The sequence below is a fragment of the Microcebus murinus genome, chromosome 4 (genome assembly GCF_040939455.1).
Source record: "Microcebus murinus isolate Inina chromosome 4, M.murinus_Inina_mat1.0, whole genome shotgun sequence".
Lineage (NCBI taxonomy): Eukaryota > Metazoa > Chordata > Mammalia > Primates > Cheirogaleidae > Microcebus > Microcebus murinus.
Genome location: NC_134107.1, coordinates 104,677,691 through 104,702,749, shown reverse-complemented (window position 1 = coordinate 104,702,749; position 25,059 = coordinate 104,677,691). Strand labels below are relative to the sequence as shown.

The following is a 25,059-nucleotide window of genomic DNA, read 5'->3' as shown; positions in this document are numbered from 1 at the left end:
TGGAGATCTTAATTTGGGAATAATTAGCATAGAGTTGGTTGGAAACTGATGTGATCACCTGAGGGTAAAATAAGAAGTCCTTGGACTTAAACTAAGCTTTTGAGGAACATTAATATTTAGAAGTTAGGGAGAGGAAGAGAGCTAGACAAGGAGCAGACAGAGTGAGCTAGACAAGTGAGCAGAAACAGCCCATGGGGTGGGAGGGAGGAAAAGACTTAGGAGAGTGTGGTAGCGTTTGAAATAGTCATTGGTGATCCCAGTAAGAGCTGTTTGGTGGCAGCCACTAATGATTACAACTGTGTAAAAACCTGTGTTTAAATGCAGATTAAAAATCAGATGAGGCTGTTTATGTAGATGAAGAGACTTCGGGATATAATTGTGAAGTTATTATAATAGCAAAAACAGTTTTCTAAAGAGGAAAAAGAAAACATGCAGTGTGTCTCGGCAAATGAACTTCCTGACTGATGATCTGCTGGGAGGGTATAGCAGGGGGAGGAGATTCACAGCATGATTTTTTTTTTTAATGGGCTGTGGAAAAGCCTGAGTTGTTTCATGCAAGCAGGAGAAATAATTTAAGCATGCAAAGAACATCTGGTAATGTCCCTTCGTTCTTGATGATATACTTGGTTTTTGCAGGTGTGGTATGCTGCATCCTATGCTGAGTTTGTGAACCAGAAAATTCATGACATTTCTGAGGAAGAAAGGAAAGGTAGTTGGTCTTTTATATTTTACGTTTTCTGTATGATTCTAAATTGTATATGTTACATCTTGATGCAACCTCTACATTTCTATCTCAATATATTTCAGAAGATATTCCAGTAAGTTTTTTAGAGCTATCCATCTCCATCTAATTCTAGGATCAAATTACAGTGATACATTAACGTTTCTTTCATGGGTGCTAGAAAATAGTATTTAATATAATGAAAACCTCCAAATACCAAATTAGAACCTAGACCAGAGGATGATTCCTATCTAGATTTAATCATCTCTGAGGACAGAGCAAGGCAGGCATTGACTTTGTTTTTAATGTAAATGTTACTGCAGTATAATCTGCATATATAAATGTACAGAAATCATAAGTATAGAGCTTGATGGATCTTCACAAAGTAAGCATACTTTTGTAACCTGTACCCAGATCAAGACAGAACATAACCAGTACCCCAGAAGTTTCCTTTTGCCTTCTAATTCTTACTCCTAGTGTCATTACTCTTCTGACTTCCAATACCACACATAAGATGTACTTGTAATAGAAATGTGCATAAACAGAATTATATGATATGTACATTTTTTTGTATCTGGGCATCTTTTGCTCAACATGATATTTGTGAGATTCAGTCACATTTTTGTATATAATTGTGATTTGCTCATTCTCATTATTGATATTCTATTGTATTAATGTATAATAAGTCATTTCTCCATTTTTCTGTACATTTTGTTATGCAGTGCAGTTCTGACACTAACTCCCCAGAGTTAGGTTAAATTTCACAGGTTAGGGGCACAGTCTTCCGCGGACTTCACTCCCTTCAGACACCAGCTGCAAACCCTGCCCTTTCCAAGCCACATACACTTCTGACCAGCTAGCTCCAGTTTAGGGGGTTCCCAGTAGCCCCTCAGATTTGGTTATTCACTAGAATGACTTACAAAACTCAGCAAAGTGCTATACTTAACAATTATAGTTTTTTATAAAGGATAACATCAGGAGCAGCCCAGTGAAGAGATGCATGTGGTGAGGTCTGGGATGGTCCCAAGAAGCTTCCGTGTCCTCAGGACTTGTCACCATCTTGGTACATCGATACATGATTACCAACCATAGAAGCTCACCTGAGCTTGGTGTCTAGAATTTTTTTGAGGCATCATTATATAGGCATGACTGATTGAATCATTGGCCAGCGGATTGAATTCAACCGCCAGCTCCTGATCCTCTTCCCCTGCCCTCCTGGGAGGTCAGGCTGATGTGTCCTGGCTCAGAGCCCCAGCCTTTTAATCACATGGTTGGGCTTTCTGGCAAAGCCTGCCTTACCCTGAGTCATCTCATTAGAATAAACTTGAGTATGGTGAAGGGCCCACCATGAATAAAAAGATACCCATATTACTTGGGAAATTCTAGTGATTTAGACATAACCTCTTGACATCCAGGGGCAAAAAGCCATACAACAGGAGTGTTTCCAGTTTTTGGCTGTTTTGAAGAGTGCCACTATGCCCATTCTTACACATGTGTTTTAGTGAACATGTCTGCACATGTCTGTTGGGTGTACATCTGGGAGTGGAATTGCTGGATCATGATGGATCTGAATCTGGATCTGAATCATATATTCAGATTTATTAGATACTTCTGAACATTTTGCTAAAGTGATCATATTGGACATTGACTTCTAAGTCATTTGTGGTAAAATATACCCTCAGATTATGAAACTTGGGTCTGAATCACTAGGTTATCTAAATGTAGATTTCCTTTGTAGTATTTTCTGTCTTTCCAGTGTGGTGAAGGGTGTGTGTGTATTTAGGGGTGGGAGAGAGTGGTATGAGGGCATTTATTCCTTTGATGTTTTGCATAAATGTGTCAGAAAATAAGATCCTAAAAACCAACTCTCTGCCAGATTTTAACCTTTGATTTTTATGACAAAGCAGTAATGCAAATAGCAAATACTGTCTAATTGTGAACTCTTAGGTTCCAGTGAGATGAGAGTGGTGGGAATAGTAGGCATTTGAGTTTTATTGGTGTCTATTGATCATCAGCCTTTATGATTTCTCTCCTGTGACTAGTTCTTCGAGAGCAAGAGAAGAATTGGCCCTGCTATGAATGTAACCGCCGATTTATAAGCTCGGAGCAGTTGCAACAGCATCTTAATTCTCATGATGAGAAACTGGACGTGTTTAGCAGGTATAGATGAGGGGAAGGGCTCACAAATGTAGTTTAAAAGGTTCAGAATCATTTCTGTATTAATTGCCCGTAAACTAACAAGTGTTTCTGTGTGTGTTTGTGTGAGTGTGTGTGTAAGCAGGTAACCGGGGGGCTGCTGAGGGAAGTGTCTTACCTGTCACTTCTTTTCATTCACTCACCATCTATCCCTTTTCCAGCATAACCAATACCAAGCAATGGGAGATCCTTTCACCTTAGTTAAATCTCCTTTAACTAGAGATTCTGAAATAGGACTTTCTGAGATAGTATGTGTCTTTAAAATAATCTGCATCTATGATTTTCAAACTTTTTTCATCAGTATGATTCCTTTATCAAACTAAATCATACATTTAATTCCACTGTATAAAAAAGATAAATGAGGGGAGAATCATAAAGGATGGGGTAGGCAGGGGCCAGATCAGGTAGGGCCTTATGGGTAATGGTAAGAAATTTGGATTTTTTTTCTGAAAGATCACTCTGAATAAAAATGGCACCAGGTTAGCTTAGAAGTAAGACTGAAGACAAGGAGTCCAGTTAAAAGTTATTGCAACAGGTCAGGTGAGGAATGAGGGTTGTTTGGAATAGGGTAGTACCAATGGAACAGATACAGGGTTGCTGACTTTTATAAGGTTTGGGAAGGAGGGAAAGTGAATGTTCTAGGGAAGTACCATACTTGCCTGCAACATTAGTGCCCACTTGAGGTTCATGGTCACGGAAAGAGAGTGAGACCACTAGCATGGCTGGGTGTTGTCCTCCAGCTTCATTCAGTTGCAGGAGTACTGGTGCAGAATGTGCTGGGATTTGGACTACACAGGGTCGTGATTTTGGCAAGCACATACAGCACACAGTGAGAATAATGGAGCAGCAGTAGGGATGGGAATTGAGAGCGTATACAAGGGAGTGATCACAGTGGATGACCTTGGAGTTTATGTCATACAAGAAGAGAGAAAGCATCAAGGGGATGCAGGACTGCACATAAGTGACAGAAGGATTGGATTGGAGATTCTAGTGATGTTGAAGGGTTGTTGATCTGAGTATAAGAGGAAGCGAGCTGGGGAGCCAAGATAGGTGTCAGGGGGGCTGTGCATGGAATCAGGGTGATGGGGGATTATGCAGGTGATAGGATCAGGGATATGACCACAGGAGTAAATGTCTTGTGGTGGGGTGGGGTGGGCTCAGTGAGATTTAAGTCACTCCTGGGTATTGCTAAAACTCTGTTCATGGCTCTATTATAGCACTTTTTATATTACATTGTGGTTTTATCACCTACTGCCTCTACTGAACCTCTAAGGGTAAAATATGTCTCATATAAGTTGATGTCTTCAGAGCCTAGCACAGTGCATGATGCATAGTAGATAAGATGTCAGATAGCCAGCTGTTAAAAGAAATTTGAGACAATTAGGAAATTTTGAACTTTGACAAGCTGTAATACTCAACAACTATCAGGGGTTTTTTAGGTGTGAGAATGCTATTACAGTCATATAGAGAGAGTCCTTATGATTTAGAAATATATACTGAAATATTTACAGATGAAATGATGTCTAGGATTTTCTTCAGTATCATCTAATGGGTGTGTGTGTGGGGGGGAGTGGTGGTGATATCAATGGAATAAGATTGGCTGATGTTGAAATTGGGTTGTGGGTACCTGGGGCTCTTCACACCATTCTCCACATTTGCCTAGGTTTAGAATTTGTCATCAGAGAAAATCTTTTAAAAGTTCTTGGCAAACATTATAATATTTATTAAATTGTTAAATAGATGAGTGGAAGAATAAAGCATGATCTGATTAATATCATACACTACTCCCCCCACGCACGTCTTCTAAAGAAGTTTTCATGACATACTTTCTGGGTCTCTTTTATTAAGGAATTTTTGTATGTTAGAAGTCCATTAAAGGGGATAAAATTGAACTGGTGTTTACTAGGTATGTTATAGAACAGCTAAATTAGAAATTTATTCTCACCTTTTGGAAGCTTATAGTAAAACAAGAAAGTTCTTTGAATTTAGCCACATTTCTTGGAAGGAATATGAGGTGAGGCCAGAGGAAGAGAGAGAGCGTGGAATCTTGTCTCAGATGACATCTCCTGGGAACACACTCCAAGAGGTAGCATGTTCTGTCCTGTCTGCATTTCTCACATCATTTCAGAGCAAAATGTAGTTAGTGCTTTGAATTTTTATTTGTTCAGAATAACTTGAGACATCTCTGAGCTACGGAGAAGGCAAAGAGTAGATGTTCAGAAGGTGTATATTAGCAGAACAGTCGTTTCCATTAGAGAAGAGGCTCAGAGAAGTAACAAAGTGAGAGGAGATCACAGTCCGGGGGACAGTCAGGATCCTTCAGGGCACTGTTTGCTGTGGGTGTTATGTAACCATGGTGGTTCGTAACCCTGTCTCTTGTCCCCAGAACGAGAGGCAGAGGACGAGGACGCGGCAAGAGGCGCTTCGGCCCAGGTCGCCGGCCAGGGCGGCCTCCGAAATTTATCCGCCTGGAAATAACCAGTGAAAATGGGGAAAAGAGCGACGATGGGACACAGGTACTAGGGATGGGACAGAGCCCCCTTAGAGGCAGGCCATGGGGGACTCACCGGGTCCCTTCCTAGACTTCAAAACAAAGGCCTTCCACATGTGTATAGACCTTCCCTGTCAGAGCTTTGCTGCCTGTTAAAGTGTGATTGGAGGACAGCAAAAAAGAATGTATTTTCAAGCGTTACTTCCAACAAAACCCCAACTTGCTGCCCTGAAGATTTGAAATTGACCAGAGGTACTCAGGATGGACTTTGTTTAATTTGTTTAAACAATTAAAGTTATTGATGTTCCAGAAAAGTCATATCACTGTCTTTTCCTAGTTATGTGGTCTGGAATATCTCATAGTTTTTGCATTCTGTGCATAGTTACCTAAATTAACTTTCCCAGAGAGAGAATATTTTTTCTGAGCATTATGAATCTAGTCATTCAGAAATAAGCAGCAATTCTAAATCTGAGTTGACAATCTCCATCCAGCACTGATCTCTGTCTAGGGAGGGAAATAATCCCAGGTTATTGCAAATTGCAGGACTTGCTACATTTTCCCACGAAGGAGCAGTTTGATGAGGCTGAACCAGCCACTCTGAACGGGTTGGATCAGCCAGAACAGACCACTATCCCAATCCCTCCGCTGCCACAGGACACCCAGTCTTCCCTGGAGCATGAACCAGAAGCTCACAACCTGCACCTGCAGCCGCAGCACGAAGAGAGCGTGGGGCCCGCCCCGAGCACGCTGACGGCGGACGACATGCGCAGAGCCAAGCGCATCCGGGTAGGTGGGGAGGGCGTGCCCCTGTCGCAGGCTGCGGGTCTTCCTCCCACCAGCCCGGGTCGCCACCCACGTCAGTGAAATCTTGCGTCTAGCCTATCACGTGCTTGGTCCCCTTATTTTGGAAGAAAGTATAAATGTCTGTGTCCGGTGGCAGGCTGGCGTGGCTGGTCCTAGATTCTGTCGATTTAGTAATAACACAGAAGCCTGGATTTTGGCAGCTCCTGTACTAAGTATCATTAAAGTAAGATAGCTGTCTTCATCCCTAAGTTCACAGATCGGAAATGAAGAAATGAATACATGTAATTGTAATAATTATACTTTAAACAGACTAATCTGTGCCTAATCATAGCTCTCAAGTTAATTTTGGTTAACTAAATTGGCTTATGTACAGTTTCTGAGGGGAGACTGGCAAATGCCATTACTCATCAATGCAAAGGGACCTGTGCCCAAGTTGGTATGGCAGGTGGAATCCGCATACTCGGGATAGCTTGAGCTAAAGCTTGAGGTTTGGAGACCAGTTAATGTCACACAAGTGTGGCCTGAGTCTTGGCTTCAGAACCTGTGGCTGCAGGCTTCAGGGACTTCCCATTTAGATGTGTTTTCTCTTACTATTTTACAGACAGCGTTTGAGTCTGGGTTGGTGTGTGGGATTTGTGGGATAAGTGTTTGCGCTGACAAAAAATAATGACTTAAACCCGTGTTTGTGGCAGCTGAGCACATAAAGACTTTTATGGGTACTTTACATGTAGATGAAAGAGACTTTTTGTATAACTCCTCAGATGTTATGATCTCTAGATGCATGATCATTTCAGCTTGTGTTTCTTTTGGATGTCTTATTTGCCTATAGGCTAGAAGGGACCTTGAAAAATAGTCTAGTCCATGCCTTCATGTAAAAATACATTTAAACATTTATAGCTGTATGATAGCTTTGAAGGACTCTAAAAACTCTGAGCCTAAGCAGCCTTTATGAGGGCCTTATAATTGAAACAATAAAACTTTTGGCTCAATGTATATTATTTCAAAAGGATATGTAAACCTACATATAGGCCAGAAAGGAAAAAAGCTATGAACTAATATCTTCCAGTCTATCATTCTACTTTATTTCCCAGTCTGTATTTCTTTCTCTTACCCAATTACTACTGTCTTTTCTGCTTTGACCATTCTGATTTTTTACTAAGTTCAGAGAAATGTTTCCAGATTTGGAGGAAAAAACTAAAGCCCACATGTATAGCAAAGTTGTGGGTGTACAAGCATAGTCTGGCTATAATTGTATTTGTATTCTTGAACGAGTTGGGTTACTGGTTTTGGTACAAGGTTCCTTATGTCAAAGCTAAAGCTGCGTGTATGTGGCTTTAGGAGGTCAGTCTTAGTTGAGCTATTCTGTTTTTCCTTTCACACATTCTAAAAAGTAGGGCTATGTATTTTTTCATCTTTTCTATCCAGATTGGTAATGACCAACTGAAGGGAAGTCTTCCAATCCAATTGGTAATGTAACTATTTTTCTCTCCTCTAATGCTGCCTGCTCAGTTGGAGCTGCAGGTAGGTTTGTTTCCTGTGTTTCACATAACAGAATGTCACTTAAGTGTTTGCCTGACCTGCTGTTCTTTGCAACCTGTACTTACTAAATCCTGGTGGAAACTACAATTTGGTTGCTACAGTAAATGCAAATTGATGAGTAATGATAATTTATATATAAATAGATCAATGAGTAAATTGTGGGATGCTGATTGCTCAAACACAAAATGAAGGGTAGGACTAAGTGATCTCCAAGGTCCCTTCCAGCACTAAAACCATTTGAATGACTTAAGCAGTGGTATTGAATTTTAATTGTATATTCAACACTGTGTTAGGTACACAATAGAATTTTCACCTGAGCTCTGTCCTCTAGGAGCTTACAGTCTAAATAAGGAGTTAACACTAAGGTAGTTTACAGTTAAGTGTTAAATGTAAAAGGATAGCTTATAATTGCTATAGGAAGTTGGAAGAGTGAAAGACCAAAGACAGATGGAAGAGTCAGGATAATTGATGGATGAGTTGAGACTTAGATTGAAAGAAAGACAGGAGGAAGGAAGACTGTTCCAGAGAATGGTAGGCACAGGATCAGAGGCCCAGGCACAGGGATATGCTTGGTATGCTTATGGGATAGTGCAAACACTAACGTGGCCCTAGCATGGGGTTACTGTGGAGTATAGTGAGGAGCAAAGTGTGTTGAGCAGAGCTAGCCCACCAAAGGCTTTGAAAGCTGGACAGAAAATTAGCCAAAGAAAAGTTATTAAAAATAACCCCAAACCAACCAACAAACATGATTGATATCCTTTTAGTGTCAGGATCAAAATAGTATGAAAATCAGTCAATAATTTAGATTCCTTTTGCTATTAATATCAAATTTTAGAAACATTTTATAGTCTTTGTCTTCAAAGAATCTGTCTTATCAGAATTCATTGCAACATGAGTTAAATCTCAAGTCAGAATTTAGCAATGATACTATTTTGGTATCCCTAGAGTAGCTGATGTATATACAGTATGGTGTGGTTGACTGGAAGAACCATAATGTATCTATGTGCTCCCTTCGCTGTTTTTCATGATTTCTTCTAGAAATGTGTGTGTGCTGGCTGTGGCTCTGAGCTACAGAAGATACCTTAGAAATGGCCTGCAAGTAGGTCAAGGGGTGGGAACAGCTTCAATGCTTTTACTACCCTGTAACGTGAGGATCACATTAGTATCATTAGATCAGAGAAAGACAGTCTAGTTCTTGAGTACTTAGACAATGTTCAGGGCTCCATGGAAACTGAAAAGATGATAAGGTTTGTCAACAGAAGTAGGAAAGGGGAGCCAGGTGGCTGCTCAGTTTAAATCAAGTTTCTGAAGGGACTCATGCTAATCAGAAATGACAGAAGACTGATTAACAAAATGGACCAAAACAAAACTGACTTCTGGATTTGGCACCTGAGGAGAAATGGAGTCCTCATCAGGGCCAAAATCAATTCCTGTGTGTTGTGTCTGTCTTTATATACTTTGCTGAACTTGGATAAAAGACAAAATTCATACATGACAAAAGTGTTCCGAATCTTGGATCACTAAACCTCAGAAAAGCATCTATTTATCTGTAAATATTTCTATAAAGTTTTGAAAGTAGATAGAATAGTAACAGCTTTTATGTAAAGTAAGTATCTATCCAGATAGAGTGAAAGATTAGGTGACTGCTAAGCAGTGTGAGGAGGTGAAAGCAAGCTCTGATGCTGAGTTGAAAACAGATCTATTTTAAAGATCTTTGCAGATGCTGTAGAAAAGACCTTATTGAATGCTTCCTATGAGCTAAGCAGTTTATTAAGGGATCTAGATACATAGGAGAATAAAATATTATGTAGCCGCTGAAGCAGCCCAGTCAACCTGGGAGGACAATAGAATTGCTGTTTATCTGCTAAAGATAGAGGAGTAGGTAGCATCTTAAAATCTTACTCCTAGCCCTGTTAGACAAGCCCTGAGAGACATTTTCCATTGTATAGTAACTGTGTTCAGAAATTTTACTAAATAAAAACTAATTACTTTGCTTTTCTCCCAAATGATTATTTCATATTAAATTTAGAAGTTGTTGCTTATCAGTAATTTGGAATCAAGTGTTGTTCACTATACTTTTTTCATTGCACAAATAATACATTAAGATCTCTGTTAATCCTTCAATTACCGTCCCCTTATAGCTATTAATACATAGGCACACCTATTCACAGATACATGTTTTGAGTGATTTTCCCCCTCGTAGGTACCTAGAGCTTTCGCTCAGTGTTTTGAGGAACTTATGAATGAGTCTTCATTATAGCATAACTAAAATATTGATTTTGTATTATCTGTGTGAAAGATGATTCCGTTGATCTGCTCTCGGCAGAGCATGAGTTGTTTTTCCAGCAGTAGTGATGGATTTGCACTGAGTATCCCTATTTTCTCACTTGGATTCCCTATAACAATTGCATGAATTTACAAGATGGCTAATCAGCATTGGAAGTGTAATCTGTGACTGAAAACAAAAAGCAAAATTGCCTGGTCTAGTTAGGGAACACAGCAATATGCTTAACTTTGTTAGCATGGCATTCTAACCAGTAGAACTAACTAGCTGCACTGGGGCCTTGTCCTTTGCATTTTCTAAGTAGGAAGTAATGAAATGCATATTTTCCACTTATGATACATGCTCATGTCTCATGTTTTGTGAACAAATACAGTCATATAAATCCTTTATTTCCCTTTCAGTTCTTTCTCCTAAATTGAGATTTATAATTTACATAGCATAAAATTCACCCTTTTAAAATGGTTTTTAGAATAGTTCCAAAGTTGTACAGCCATCAACACTATTTAATTCCAGAACATTTCATCATCCCCAAAAGAAACCCCATATCCATTTCCTCCTTCAATCTGCCCCTGGCAAGGACTACCCTTCAGTTCTTTTTATTACATTTTCTTGCTAAACATTTTAATCAAACTTCAAATTCTTTTTCTCAAGGACTTGAACAAGTAACATTTGGCTGACTCGCTCCAAGCTCATTCATGCATGTGTGACTTACCCCACATATTTTCTTCCAAATCTTTAATTTTTATCCTGTTCCACTGGGGTTTGTTTTGTTGTACATGTCTTCTATTGGGAACACTTTCTTGAATGTTACTTAAATCTTTTCAAAAGAAAACACACACTCATAGACATAAAACAAAACATAAAATAGGTTTGTTTTTTCAAGATGAACTTTGGGGATGGCTTCATTTTCAGTGTCTTCACCAGAAAAATCTTCTTTCAACTGTGTGTGTCCTAGAGTTTAGCTTCTCTGGGAAGTCCGTGATTGCAGAGATCATCCTCTCTTTCTCTATGAAAGTGTGATCCACTTGCGCTCTTAATTTTCTCACTAAATGATCACATCTGTGTATGTCTTTCAGAATGCAGCTCTTCAGCATCTGTTTATTCGGAAGTCCTTCCGGCCTTTTAAATGTTTGCAGTGTGGGAAGGCCTTCCGTGAAAAGGACAAACTGGACCAACACTTGCGCTTCCATGGGCGGGAGGGGAACTGCCCATTGACCTGTGATCTGTGTAACAAGGGCTTCATCAGCAGCGCGTCTTTGGAGAGCCATATGAAGCTCCATTCCGACCAGAAGACTTACTCTTGCATTTTTTGCCCAGAATCCTTTGACCGCCTTGATTTGTTGAAAGATCATGTGGCCATTCATATCAATGATGGCTACTTCACCTGCCCAACTTGTAAGAAACGGTTCCCAGATTTTATCCAGGTGAGTGTCTACCACTGAGATTCCTGTCTGCTTTCTTCTTATGGTAAAAGAAACTTCGATTTTTGGAAAACTGAGACTGCCTAGCACTTGCATTTTCATCCCTTCTTTGAAACAAGTTTACTATTGAGAACAGTATTTCTTCAATGAGACTACTTTGATAAGCAAAAGATATTTATAACCCTTAATTGTCCAGATCAGACAGTGGCATTTAGATATTTAAGTCATATTAGAGTAATAAACACCCAGATCTATTGTAATTTTTAAAAAGTCTTTCTTAATCCTTGTCAATATCCATTACTCATAAAATATAGAGAGTCTGTAGAAGACATACTCCCATTTCCTGGGCTGGAAGTATCCCCTCCCTTCCACTGTGGTTTCATGTCTTTGCTAAGGCCATGCAGTTTGGCAGGAAATAAAAGAAAGAGTTGGTTTATAATGTACTTTTGTATCAAGCACTGACTGTCTCCTTGTAGTCTATTCTTTGTAGGAGCAAATGGGTGAAGATACATTTCAGAATATTCATGATTTCAAAGTGATAATATTTTTCTGCACTAGTCAGTGAATAATTAAATATCTTGTAAAAGTACTCTTTTTTAAAAAAAATTACCAAAGCAATAGGAGACTAGGACTTAATCATTGTTCTGCTAGTATTGAGGTCTTGAAAATTTTCTCATTTTACACAATTAGCAGGATTGCTTTAAGGCAGAATTTAATGGCAAAGAAACTCCAAAAATAATGAAGCAAGCTGTCTAAAGGAATAGGTTTTTTTTCTTCTTCTTCTTAGAGACAGAGTCTTATTCTGTTGCCCAGGCTGATCTCCATCTCCTGGCCTCAAGTGATCCTCCTGTGTCAGCTTCCCAAAGTGCTGGGATTACAGGTGTGAGCCACCACGCTGGGCCAGGAATAGTTTGATATGACTCACTACTTAGCTTCCACCCACAGGTCTTCTTCATTGGATATATATGGCTAAGAGAGTTCGGAAGCTATATTCCTTTATTTAAGTTATCTAAAAGTAAGGAGAATAAGTCCCAATTAAGGAGAAATGACACCAACATTGTATCAATTATAAATGGGTAATGTTTTCTGTATCGTCTAATTCATGTTTTTAATTCTTCAGAACCTGATTTTATAGGAAGATGTAAAGAATCAGTTACTAAAAGGGGCTAAATTGCTTCTATACATATTAACATATTGCCATACTAGAAAAACAATTTTTTTCCTTGAGGCCATGGTGTTTTGTTACGAAAATAGAATAAAAACTTCGAAAACAAAATGATCCTTTCTAATTTAATGAAACATTTGTTATTTTTTGTTTTCCTTGTGTGAGCTATATGTAACTTGAAAAATAGTTCATATGGCTCAAGGTAAAGAGATTTGAGTTACATATACTTCATGAGGCCCCAGGCTCAAAATTAGCCTGAGTTAAATACAACTCACACAGCAGTTAATGTGTTAAAGACAGAGAAAAGTGAGGATGAATTATTTTTTGTATTTCTATACATCATTTTTATCAAGATTCATTTAAACCCAAAGGAACTCTTATTTTTTTAAAATTTATGAAACAATTTCAGATGGAATTCTTGCTTTTAATCTTAAAAAATAAAAAAGGGCTCCATGTGACCAGGGCTTTGACCAAGAAAGCACTCTTTCTTCCACTCTTCAACTCATCTGGAAGGTTAGGATTTCTTGGGCGTTCTGGCTGCTCGTTTTGTTTCTTTGTGACAGGGACAGTATGTGTTATAGAGGCCAATTTTCACATCTCATTGGATTCCACGGGGCAGGTTGATGAAAACCCATGGTAATGCATTGGGCTCCCCCTAGTGTTTGATAAGCTGTCTTTGGCCATTTCCTCTGGTGCCCGGAGTCCCCTGATAAGTTTTCCCGTGGTTTTTACTGCTAGGTGAAAAAACACGTGCGCAGCTTCCACTCAGAAAAGATCTACCAGTGCACAGAGTGTGACAAGGCCTTCTGCCGCCCTGACAAGCTGCGACTGCACATGCTCCGGCATTCGGACCGCAAAGACTTCCTGTGCTCCACCTGTGGGAAACAATTTAAGGTATGCCAGCAATGCTCAGCCTGAGGTGGTTCTCATGGTCACTGGAATTATGGCAAGCTAAGGATAAGTGCCTGTTCATTTCACCTGTTTATCACCACTTCTAAAGAACTGGACTTGAGATGCTCTTTGGGCCTCTGTTAGACTTAGGTGTAAAATTACCTAGCTTAATTTCTCAATTAAAATCTCCAGGGTAGTAATGCATCTCCTAAAAGAATCCAAATATATAATGACTAGTAGCACTAAATTGCTATTGAAAATCCCAGAGACCAATACATTTACTTATCATCCAAATCAAGAGTTTCTTTACTGAGCACTTACTAAGTACTAAAACAAGTCATTGAGCCTGTAGGCAGCAGGACCCTCACCTAATAGAGGTGGGAAGTCAAAAGGCTTAGGCTACTTTGGAGAATGTTAATGAATTCAAAGATTAAAATAAAAAATAATAAGGACCAGTAACCTGCCTGGAATTTAGAAGCAGCCAAGCAATGCTTTGCAAGAGACCCAGAGTTAAGAGTTAAATGAATAAATACATGTGAAAATAGTAAAATATGCTCCATCGGGACATCGGACGAGTCTGGAAAAGTGTCATTGAGAGACACTGTACTGAATATGGTTGTAAGTCATACTGTCATAGAAACTGGAACGGAATCAGGAGTGGATTCAGGAAGGGAAAATTCAGGGTGTCTTTGTATAGAATACGAAGAACTAAAATACGAGAAATAGAATTTTCAAAGCTTAAGTTTTGTGGTGTTTTATAAGATATAATCTCAATAATTTTCAATATATAGTAACACATTTACAACTCTGTAGAGAACTCCAATGTGAAGAATATAGATCTGGTTTTTTTTCTGTTTTTAAATTTTCTTTTTCTTTTTTTTTTTGAGACAGGATCTCACTTTCTTGCCCCGGCTAGAGTGCAGGCGTCATCATAACTCACTGCATCCTCAAACTCCTAGGCTGGAGTCATCCTCCTGCCTCAGCCTCTTGAATAGCTGGAGCTACAGGCGTATACCACCATGCGTGGCTAATTTTTCTATTTTTTGTAGAAACGGGTCACCCTGTTGCCCAGGCTGGTCTCAGTCTCTAACTCCTGACCTAGAGCAGTCCTTCCACCCTGGCCTCCCAAAGTGCTAGGATTATAGGTGTGAGCCACCACCCCTAGCCTAAATTTTTTTTTTTTTAAGATTTATATCAAAAAGGATTCCTGTCCTATAGTGCTGTTTGGCTATCCATCCATTCTATCCAGTCAACATTTTTTGATTTTTTCATTTTGTGCCAGATATCATTTTAACACCTAGGAATATTTTTAAAAATCTTTCTCTTTTCTCTTTGCATTGCAGTTGGTCTCCCTCCCTTCTACCCCTGGCTTGAAATACTCTTTCAAACTCTCATATCAGTTCACCTGACTGATGTCACCTCATATGGGGCTATTTCTTGATCCCTGGATTAAGGGCTTCTCTGGTAAAATTCCCACAGGGCCTCCGGTGACCCTGTGATAGCACTTATGTATTGCATTTGCCTGCCCTGCTAATTGTAAGCCCCATGAGGGCTGCACTAAAGGCAGGACCTTCTGACTTTAAGGAGCTCACAGTTTGATGGGGAAATTAGACAATGTACATTAAGAGATGATTATTGACACTGTTAATAGAGAAAAGAATGAAGTGCCATAAAAGTGATGAGCTCTGATTTGGAGTGTAGGGGAGACTTCACACATAAGGTGACACTTTTGAATTCACTCAAAGGTGGGGAAGAGTTTGCCAGCTAGAGGAAGGGAGAGATGAGGAATGAGGGAGGGATAAAGGCATTCGGAGCAGAGGGAGCAGCAGGGACAGAGGTGCTGTCAGCAGGGACAGAAGCCAGTGGAAGGAGGAAGCCAGGGAAGTAGGTTAAGCCAGCATGTTATGCCTAGTAATCAGACTTATGGTGAAGTGAGCCATAGGTGTTTTAAAGTGGGCCTAAATGCAAGCAGAGGCAGTGAGTGTGGAGAAGAGGACCCATGTTCAAGACTGATGTCTGAGGGAGGACCAACAAGACCTTGTCTTCATGAACGGGTGAAGGGCGGACAGTAAGGAATAGAGATTTGTGGCTTGATAGGCTAGATGTTTGGGGACACTACTGATACTAAGGAGCTCAACCGAGGCAGGAGGAGAGAGAGTGGGGAGGTAGTGAATTTGGTTTTGGGGGTATTAGGATAGGAAGGCCTTGTAGACATTTGGCATCCAATAAACTTGGCTGTCACTGCATGCGTGGCACGGTGTGTATTAGCATTTGGCTTTGGGATTTATGTAAGGGTTCATTTAAGGTAAATTGGTCAGTTTAAAGAGAATAAATGGGGGAAATTAGTGAATTCTGATGCTTAGGAAAAGTGGAAATGAAACAGAACATTCTTGTATCTGCACTAAAGAGAAATAGTGTTATTTAGAGCAGTGTTCTTAACCCAAATTTTGCTGCAGACTAAGAAACTCTAGATATTCCATCCTGGCCTTTCCAGGAATGAGGGGTGGATGTAGATAGGAGGAAAGAGCAATTGGGTCATGTGCATTGTAGCAGGAGAGGCAGGTCGGTGAGGGGTGGATGTGGATAGGAGGAAAGAGCAATTGGGTCATGTGCATTGTAGCAGGAGAGGCAGGTAGGTGAGGGGTGCCTAGCATTGGCACTTGGCATTTAGCATGATACTTGGTAGGCACTGAAGGAATATGTGTTGAATAAATATGCTGAAAAATGAAGTTCCTGTACCAAAAGGTGGGAAAAACTGGGCTTGTAAAAAGCTTCAAAATCTTTACAAGACTAATCACAGTTTAATCATATGTCCCAGAGTAGAGACCCTCATTGGATTAGGGAGTTGACACTTACTGAATTTGTTTTTATTCAAGATGAGCACTGCCTAATTTTCTGTCCATGGAAAATGTCGAATCAACATGCGTAATATCAGATCATTAAACTAGGAGCTGGGCCCTAGGCCCCAGGCTCCATCCACAGTGGACAGTGTTATTGTTTACTTGAACTTCTGAATCCATAAGGTGAGAGATTCTAAATCCATAAGATGAGAGATTCTTGCTTAACTTCATTTGGGATTTAGAAGACTATCATTATGTGTGTTGAAATGTGTAGGAATTGAGTAGACATATGGCTTTTTAAACCTAGTATTACCTGTCTGTCATTCATTATCAATTTGTCTTATAGTTTGGTATTAAATTTATTCCATGTACCCTTGAACACTTCTACATAAATACAAAGCCTTTCTTCTCAAAAGTCAGTATGTATCTCTTGGTCTTCTCAACCAAGGATCATTGGAATGCACTTCTTTGCTGTGACCAGAGTAACTCCCAGTCACTTTGACATGCCCTCGTATGTCCCGGTGCTCCAGTAATTCAAACGCCTCTTGGTAGTCTGTGGTAACTGCTAATTTGTATTGATTTTTTAATTATTACTTCAATTAAAAATTTTCTACCCGCTTTTAACAAATTTTCTCCAAATAGCGAAAAGACAAACTACGGGAACACATGCAAAGAATGCACAATCCCGAGAGGGAGGCCAAGAAAGCCGACCGCATCAGCCGCTCTAAGACGTTCAAGCCTCGCATCACGTCCACAGACTACGACAGCTTCACGTTCAAGTGCCGCCTCTGCATGATGGGCTTCCGGCGGCGGGGCATGCTGGTCAGTGCCGGGCGGCTGCAGATTCCTCAGTCTTCCAGAGCCGCGATGACTTTTGTATTGTAGTCTGTACTAAGTTATATTTGGCAGCAGGTTTTGTCAATGGCTAGGGGAAGAAACAGACACACACAGTCCCCAATTTGGAATTCTCTTCTTTTTACTCTCCCTTTGTCCTCCCTTGCCAATCTCGGGGGACTTCTTGGAAGAGGTCTTTTTCTACCACTTTCGTAGTTTTATTTTTCTTTATGCTTCTCCACCTCTTTGCTTTTGTCTTATTTTATTTCCCTTTTTTCTTTTGTGTTCCCAAATATATTTTCTGGTGGGGTCTTTGCTTTCTTCCCCACTCTTCCCTTTAATGCCCCCCTTTTCCAGATAGTGAACATAATAGAAGGAAGCTTTCCGTCAAAGCAGGGTGTGTGGACCCAGGTCAGCTGAAGCATCAGACGGGACAGCCAGTTCTCTGCTCTCAACTCGTTTTGACCTTATTGCAGTTGCAGAATATATTTTTGCCAGGAGCTAAAAAGTCATAGAGCAGTATTTAAAATTTAGAACCTTAGTTTGTATCTCATTATCTCTCATAGAAAATGAAAGACAGGTTTGCATCAGGAGAGTCCACCAAAGAAATTCGTGCTAGTGTTATTTTCCTTTTTCCAACAGCTATTCTTTCAGCCAAGACTGTCGATGGGGTTCGCAGTGACCCAATTCACCTTTAACTCTTTGCTGAATTGCTGTTAACTCCTGTTCCCAGTGACCGTGAATGCTTTGGCAATAAGTCTGGTGGCGCTGGTTCTGGCCAGATCCCTCGTTATTTGGGGATGTTGCTTCAGAGAGGTCCAGCTTCTAGCAGTCATTATCAGAGGCATTTGTTAGCTTCTGTTTATAATAGGGTCTCTTTTTCTCATTTGTTCTTTGTTTTCACTTTAGGTAAATCACTTATCAAAGAGGCACCCGGACATGAAGATAGAAGAGGTGCCAGAGTTAACTCTACCCATCATAAAACCCAACCGTGATTACTTTTGTCAGTATTGTGACAAGGTAAAAGGAAAATGTCTATACTGGAATGCCACTGTGGAATCCCTCCTTACAGGAAATTTGTCTGCATTTATAAATACATACTAGAATCTTGCAGTTACTCTTAGCAGTCTGTCTCTTAGTAGTTGTCCATTTAGATAAGAAAGGACTAGAAATGCAGCTTCATTTTAAGTCAGTCTTTTTTTCTTAAGAATTAGTTGACTTTTCTTTTTTTTCACCACATTTACTGGAAATTTTGCTTTTCTTATGGTCCCTTCTCTCTGTGATTTTTGTTCCACAAGAAAAGACTTGTTACCAAATGTTTACTATATGAATTAATTTCAAATTCCTATGCTCTAAAATGAGAGTGTTTATCATATTACTTGTTAAACGTATGGTATACTGAGTTTCTAGAAGATGGAGAGTGAGTTGTGAAAAAGTTTTGGGGTGGAGTAGTCTACTTGTGCTATTCCATTCTTTATTTTTGTGCAGTTGCAAAAAAGAAAAAGAATATATGTTGATTGTTTCATTGTAATATTGTTTGCTTATAATGCAGCTATGTCAGCTTAAAAGTTAAGACACATTTTTAAACATGGATTCCCCACTGGAGGCAATAGTTGCTACTAAAGTTGCCATTTGGAAGATTCTTTGGCTCTTAGTCCTCAGCTACATACTCATGTGAGAGCTTTCATGGGGTGAAAGATAAATTGGCTTAGAAACAATTCTCTGTCTATATATCCGCCTTTTAAACTTTAGGGTAAAGGGTATTTGTACAGTAATTGTCTAAGATATATAAATTTGGCTGGGCGTAGTGGCTCATGCCTGTAATCCTAGAACTTTGGGAGGCTGAGGCGGGTGGATCGTTTGAGCTCAGGAGTTCGAGACCAGCCTGAGCAAGAGCGAGACCCTGTCTCTACCAAAAATATAGAAATAAATTACCTGGACAGCTTAAAATATATAGAAAAAATTAGCCGGGGGTGGTGGTGCATGCCTGTAGTCCCAGCTACTCCGGAGGCTGAGGCAGGAGGATCTCTTGAGCCCAGGAGTTTGAGGTTGCTGTGAGCTAGACTGACGCCACGGCACTCTAGCCTGGGGAACAGAGTGAGACTCTGTCTCAAAAAAAAAACAACAAAAAAACACCACATAAATTTAATGAAGATGCTTAGCATATCTACATTATGTTATTTTATTATAATTTATAGTATATCCTTCAGTAATCTTTTATTGCTTTTTATTTTGGACTACATAAGTATTTTTTCTCACTTTCTTATGCTGAAATTGCTAGATAGTTTGCTTTAAGCAAGAAAGTGAAACTGTATACTGCTTTCATGGCAGACATTTGCATTTGCAGGTGTATAAAAGTGCCAGCAAGCGCAAAGCCCATATTCTGAAGAACCATCCGGGAGCTGAGCTCCCACCAAGCATTCGGAAACTCCGTCCCGCTGGTCCTGGAGAGCCAGACCCCATGCTGAGCACCCACACCCAGCTGACGGGTACCATTGCCACCCCGCCCGTCTGCTGCCCCCACTGCTCCAAGCAGTATAGCAGCAAGGTAGGAGGGATTTCTGACCAAATCTGAGGTCAAAACCACTATGTAAGGAATCACTTGAGGGAAGATGGCTTCTCAACTAGAGGCCTGGGTGGTTCCTTTTGAATTAAGGGGGACTGAAAGAGATGGTATCCTAATCCTCGTAAACAGGGACCACAGCAAAGAGAGGGAAGAGAATACTGTGGGGCCTCCCCTAGAATTAGTGCCATCGAATAGCCTGAGTGGTTGGCTGCGTTCCTTCTCCCTTGGCCTGCTGAGGGCCTCATGTTTGAATATTCTATGCTCTTGGTTTATGAACTCAGGCTTGCAGAAGCACTATGTAGGAACTTCAATGATCGTTTTGAAGAGGGGGTCATTTTTGCTTTGGGGATTGTGCTTGACTGCTGCAGGTATTGGTGAGGGCAGAGGATGCTGCGCGGTATTAGGACCTTTCCTGATAGTGTAGGGTCAGGGGAGTTTGTGCTTCCCTTCCAGCCCTCTTTTTTCCCCTTTTGCAGCTTTGTGCCATTTTAGGCAGTGCAGCCATAGAATCAGTATTTCTCTGATTTTTGTTTAAAGATAAAAAACTTTAGGAAACTTTGGAGGGTTTGCATATGAGAAAAATGGAAAATAACTAATTCTAGTTATTATTTTTTGTTTTTTCTTTAATTTTTCAGACCAAGATGGTCCAACATATTCGAAAGAAGCATCCAGAGTATGCCCAGCTCCCCAACACCATACACACACCATTGGCAACAGCTGTGATCAGTGCCACCCCAGCCGTTTTAACCACAGACAGTGCCACCGGAGAGACTGTGGTGACGACAGACCTGCTTACCCAAGCAATGACAGAACTGTCCCAGACCTTAACGACAGATTACCGAACACCACAAGGGGACTACCAGAGAATTCAGTATATCCCTGTGTCGCAGTCTGCGTCTAGTCTCCAGCAGCCTCAGCACATACAGCTTCAAGTGGTGCAGGTGGCCCCGGTACTGCATAACATTTATTTTTCTTTATGTCTATGAAGACCATATTGCCATTAGCCATTATGGTAGCTGGAATCAAAGCTACCCTATTCTCAGAGCTAATGCTGGAGCTAGGCTCTACAGAATGTACTTCTTCATGGATGTTCTGAGTCTTGGGCATTTGTGAACTGCATCTCCACCCTACCCCTCTCCAGGCTGAGAAGGCCTCTGGGTTTAGCAGTGTAAGAGATTTCTGTTTAGGGTGAGTGCAGTGGCTCATACCTGTAATCCCAGCACTTTGGGAGGCCGAGGCAGAAGGATCACTTGAGGCCAGGAGTTCAAGACCAACCTGCGCTACATAGTGAGAACCTGTCTCTACAAAAAAAATAAATAAAAAAAAATTAGCCTGGCATATAGTTGTGCATGCCTTTGGTTCCAGGTACTCAGGAGGCTGAGGCAGGAGGATCACTTGAGCAAAGAGTTTGAGGCCTTAGTGAGCTATGATTGCACTACTGTGCTCTAGCTCAGATGACAGAGTAAAACCCTGTCTCTAAAAAAAAAAAAAAAAAAAGACAGAGAGAGATGGGAGATTTTAGACTCCAGTGTATACAGTCATCCTGTGCTGCTGCAGGGTAGTACTCAAGGTGCTTCTTTCTGAGCCTCTTCTGAATCCTTATCCTTTAGTGCCTAGGTTGGCTACCTGGTAATGAGCCAGTTTTATAAATCCCTACCTGGGCATTAAATTACTTATATCAGTGTGAGATTGTAAAGAATACTTTTGATTCAGGCCTGAATATCAGTCAGTACCTTTTTAGTGTAGTGGTTATATAGCTGTGTTCCTTCTACCAGGTAATGAATAACTCATTCTTACTGATTAAGGAGCTAAATAAGGGCGTCCTCCCAGAACTGATGTTTCATTTAATTATGCTGAGGAGAAGGGTACTCAAGGCACAAATGAACAAACTCGTTGGTTTGAATCATTTGGTCTCTCAAAATTTAAAACTAACAGGAGCAAGAATGAAAGTTGCCACTTCATTGACTTTTATCTCCTTTTTTTTTTTTTAGTGGGAGGGTTCTTAACTTTAGGCTTTTGGAAGAATCTGTGAGGCCCTGAAGTTGCTCTGGACAAAGGGCCTGCACTTTAGCTAGATTTTCAAAGATATATGATACATAAAAGTTTAGAAAGTACCCTTCTGGTATTTTCATAGTGATAAACTAAAAGCAAATTCTCTTCCATTTCTTATAACTGATAAAGGGTAGGTCATTAAATTTAATTGAAATATATGATTCCTGTCAACTTCTCATTCAGTGTATTGTCACGAACTATATTCTGTCTCCTCCTCTTCCAGAATTTAATAGCATTAGCAGCTTATGTTTCAGAAGCATAGTTGTTCTTATTCTTCCTCCTACTCTTCCTTCTCTTCCCCCTCCTCTTCCCTCTTTTCTTCTTCCCCTCCCCTTCTCCTTTCTTCAACAAGCAGACTATTAAATGCTAAAGAAGCATAATTCTTCAAACTATCTTTTTCTCTCCTCTTGGCTGCAGTGTGGGCTGCCTGGGAATATAGTATTGAATCTTAAGTTCCTTCTATTCTATTTCTGTTAGGATATTGTTTTTAACTAAACAACTGAATTTTTCCTCTGCAAGAATTTCCCTTAACTTCAATCAATGTGTATTTGGTTTCTGGGCCTGTTTCTCCTCCCTCCAGGCCACTTCCCCACACCAGTCCCAGCAGTCCACTGTGGATGTCGGCCAGCTCCATGATCCTCAGGCCTATGCCCAGCACGCCATCCAAGTGCAGCACATCCAGGTCAGCGAGCCCCCTGCCTCCACCCCGCCATCATCCCAGGTACTCTTCTCCATGGACTGTTCAGAGAAGTTAATATGGCTTCAGGGACTATGAGAGTTAATAAGAGTCAAGACATTATCTTTAGACCTGGTCTCCTCAACTATTAAGATATCATTATTTTTGGATCTTAATTAAAGAGTCTTACCTTTGCCTCCAGTTTTTATATTGGTATTGTAGACACCCTTACATTAAGTCATTAGCTTTGCTTGTCTAAATGGAGCCTTGTGATAGATATCCTAGAAATAACACTGGCCTTTGCTTCCAATTCTGAATGCAATTGCTAAGTTGCTTCTCTGATTTGTAACAGTGGCTTTGTGGAGTCTTATTGTGTATTATATTACTGTGTTTGTATGATTGAGTCTGTTATTGAAATATGTAGACAAGTTATGGGAGTTCAGAGAGGAAGAGATTATGTTTAGCAGGGGATTTTTGTAGAAGTAGTAGTCTTTGAATTAGGTCTTAAAGGAGGGGTACGATTCGGGGAAGGCATTGTGATCTGAGTAAGCTCACACTATAAGTAAAGATACAGATGGGAAATTGTGGTATGTTTATAGAAAACTGAGTTGCTCTGTTTAGATTGCTAACGGGAAATGATGTTTGGGAAGAAAGCTGGAAAGGTAGTTTGGAGCTGGACAATGGAGGGCCTTGCATGGCAAGCTGGGGAGCACGGGCCTTACCTGTGAGGAGTTAGCCTCTTCACAAAGTCAGCTTTGTTAAATAGGCAAGTTATTTCACCTCTCAACTTTTTTAACCTTATATAAAGTAGGTAATTATACTTTCATTCATTTCTTTTTCTAGCAAGTTTATAATTAAAATTAATTTTGGGATACTTTTATAGATAATCCTTTGAAAACAAATTAGAGTTCATAGTTATACTTACATTTCATTAATAGTGATACTTTCAGTGTTATCATTCATACTAGTCTGATTTAGTTCCTTCATTTGTTTGTGAGTCTTAACTGCATTGGAATTTCACAATTCTCTGCTCTTGCTTTCTCTTTCTCCCTAGGTATCTGGGCAGCCCTTGAGCCCCTCTGCCCAGCAGTCCCAGCAGGGCCTCAGCCCCTCCCACATACAAGGCAGTTCTTCCGCACAAGGGCAGGCTCTGCAATCGCAGCAGCAGCAGAACTCCTCCGTACAGCACACATACCTACCCAATGCTTGGAATTCCTTCCGTGGCTACTGTAAGTAAGAAGAAAGGGGACGATGCTGTCTAGGTTATGGGTGAGGGGTCTCCAGCCATGTGTCATAATTTCTTCAGCTTTATGATAGGTGTTTGGATTAAAGTAAAAATTGGGCATTTTCATGCACTCTGTAGTGCATGTACTTGAATGAGTTTCATGACAAAACTCAAGGCAGTGCTCTGATTTCACAGAGCCACCCTGATACGACTTTTTTTTGAAACATTGGGTATATTGCTGGATAAAGTGTAGGTAGGTAATTTAAATAGTAGAATAGATGGATATAGGATATGTTGATGGTAATGATTTATCTCTTCCACCAGTATTTATTGAATGCATATTTTCAATCACTGGGTACTAAACCCTGGTTATACCAAGATTAATATTGACATTAATATCATTAACACTACACAATAATAATGTTAGCCAGCTTTCATTAAGCTCTTACAACATGGCAGGAATGATTCTAAACCATACACATCACATTCAGTATTCCTAACAGTGTAAGGGATAAGTACAGTTGTTAGTTGTATTTTATAGATAAAGCAATTTTGACACACTGACTTGTCCAAGAGACGAAGCTAGTAAGTGGAGGATTGACACTCAGGCAGTCTAGCTCCACGGTTTATACTCTAAACCACCCCACTGTGCTGTCTTTCCTCCAAAGATAGTCTTTGGTTCAAAGAGATCACAATCTAATGGAGGAGACAGGTAGATGAGTAGTCGATTCCAAAGCCCTGAGATTAGCACTACAGAAGCAGGAAGAGGCTGGCTGCCAGAGGTCAGAGTAGGTGAACATCGTGGTGAGGGTGACAGCTTTGGGTGTGGGCTGGGAAGCGTGAGACCTGTATCGTTAAGGATATGGAAGGAACAGGAATAGAGTCTATGTTATAGTTAGACCTCTGTGGTAGCAACTAGGAGGAACAGAGGCTGTGACTGGAGAAGGTCAGTGTCGATCTCTCTCCTACTGTTGATCTCTGTTTTTGGCCTCTGTCATGATTGATTCCCGGCTGTGTTACATAGCTTTGCTATGGAGTCAGGCTCAAGCTCTACCATCTTGTTATTTTTACAGTCTATTCTCTTAAACCTTGGTGGTCGCAATGAGGGCTGAGTCTAGTTTCCAGTCGGGGAAGGTCTGTTACTCATAGTAAATACTGGTAGAATCCAGATAAACAGATTGACCTTTACTGTAATTCCTGTGAAAGAAGGTGGAGTGATGCAGATCCCATAGTAATGACAGTAGCAGTTATCATCCTAACCCGGAGAAAAGATTCTGGAACTGAAATTTTTTATTAGGAAAAAAGGCAAAAATATATGAAAGTGGGGAGAATAGTACAATGAGCCCCTAGTTCC

The 25,059-nt window shown here is 40.3% G+C and overlaps 1 protein-coding gene across 3 annotated transcripts in view; it reads left to right on the top strand.

Moving 5' to 3' along the window:
• PRDM10 (PR/SET domain 10) overlaps positions 1 to 25,059 on the top strand; it is a 101,620-nt gene that overhangs the window by 68,126 nt on the left and 8,435 nt on the right. For 2 of the 3 annotated variants that reach the window (XM_076002649.1, XM_076002650.1), the window contains exons 8-19: positions 637 to 709; positions 2,764 to 2,881; positions 5,304 to 5,433; positions 5,952 to 6,194; positions 11,112 to 11,459; positions 13,360 to 13,515; positions 16,995 to 17,174; positions 18,096 to 18,206; positions 19,534 to 19,734; positions 20,388 to 20,702; positions 22,385 to 22,525; positions 23,535 to 23,709. In XM_076002649.1, the coding sequence (XP_075858764.1) occupies positions 637 to 709; positions 2,764 to 2,881; positions 5,304 to 5,433; positions 5,952 to 6,194; positions 11,112 to 11,459; positions 13,360 to 13,515; positions 16,995 to 17,174; positions 18,096 to 18,206; positions 19,534 to 19,734; positions 20,388 to 20,702; positions 22,385 to 22,525; positions 23,535 to 23,709 (2,191 nt within the window). The remainder of the gene's footprint in view (positions 1 to 636; positions 710 to 2,763; positions 2,882 to 5,303; positions 5,434 to 5,951; positions 6,195 to 11,111; positions 11,460 to 13,359; positions 13,516 to 16,994; positions 17,175 to 18,095; positions 18,207 to 19,533; positions 19,735 to 20,387; positions 20,703 to 22,384; positions 22,526 to 23,534; positions 23,710 to 25,059) is intronic. The other variant, XM_076002651.1, reaches the window with a different exon arrangement.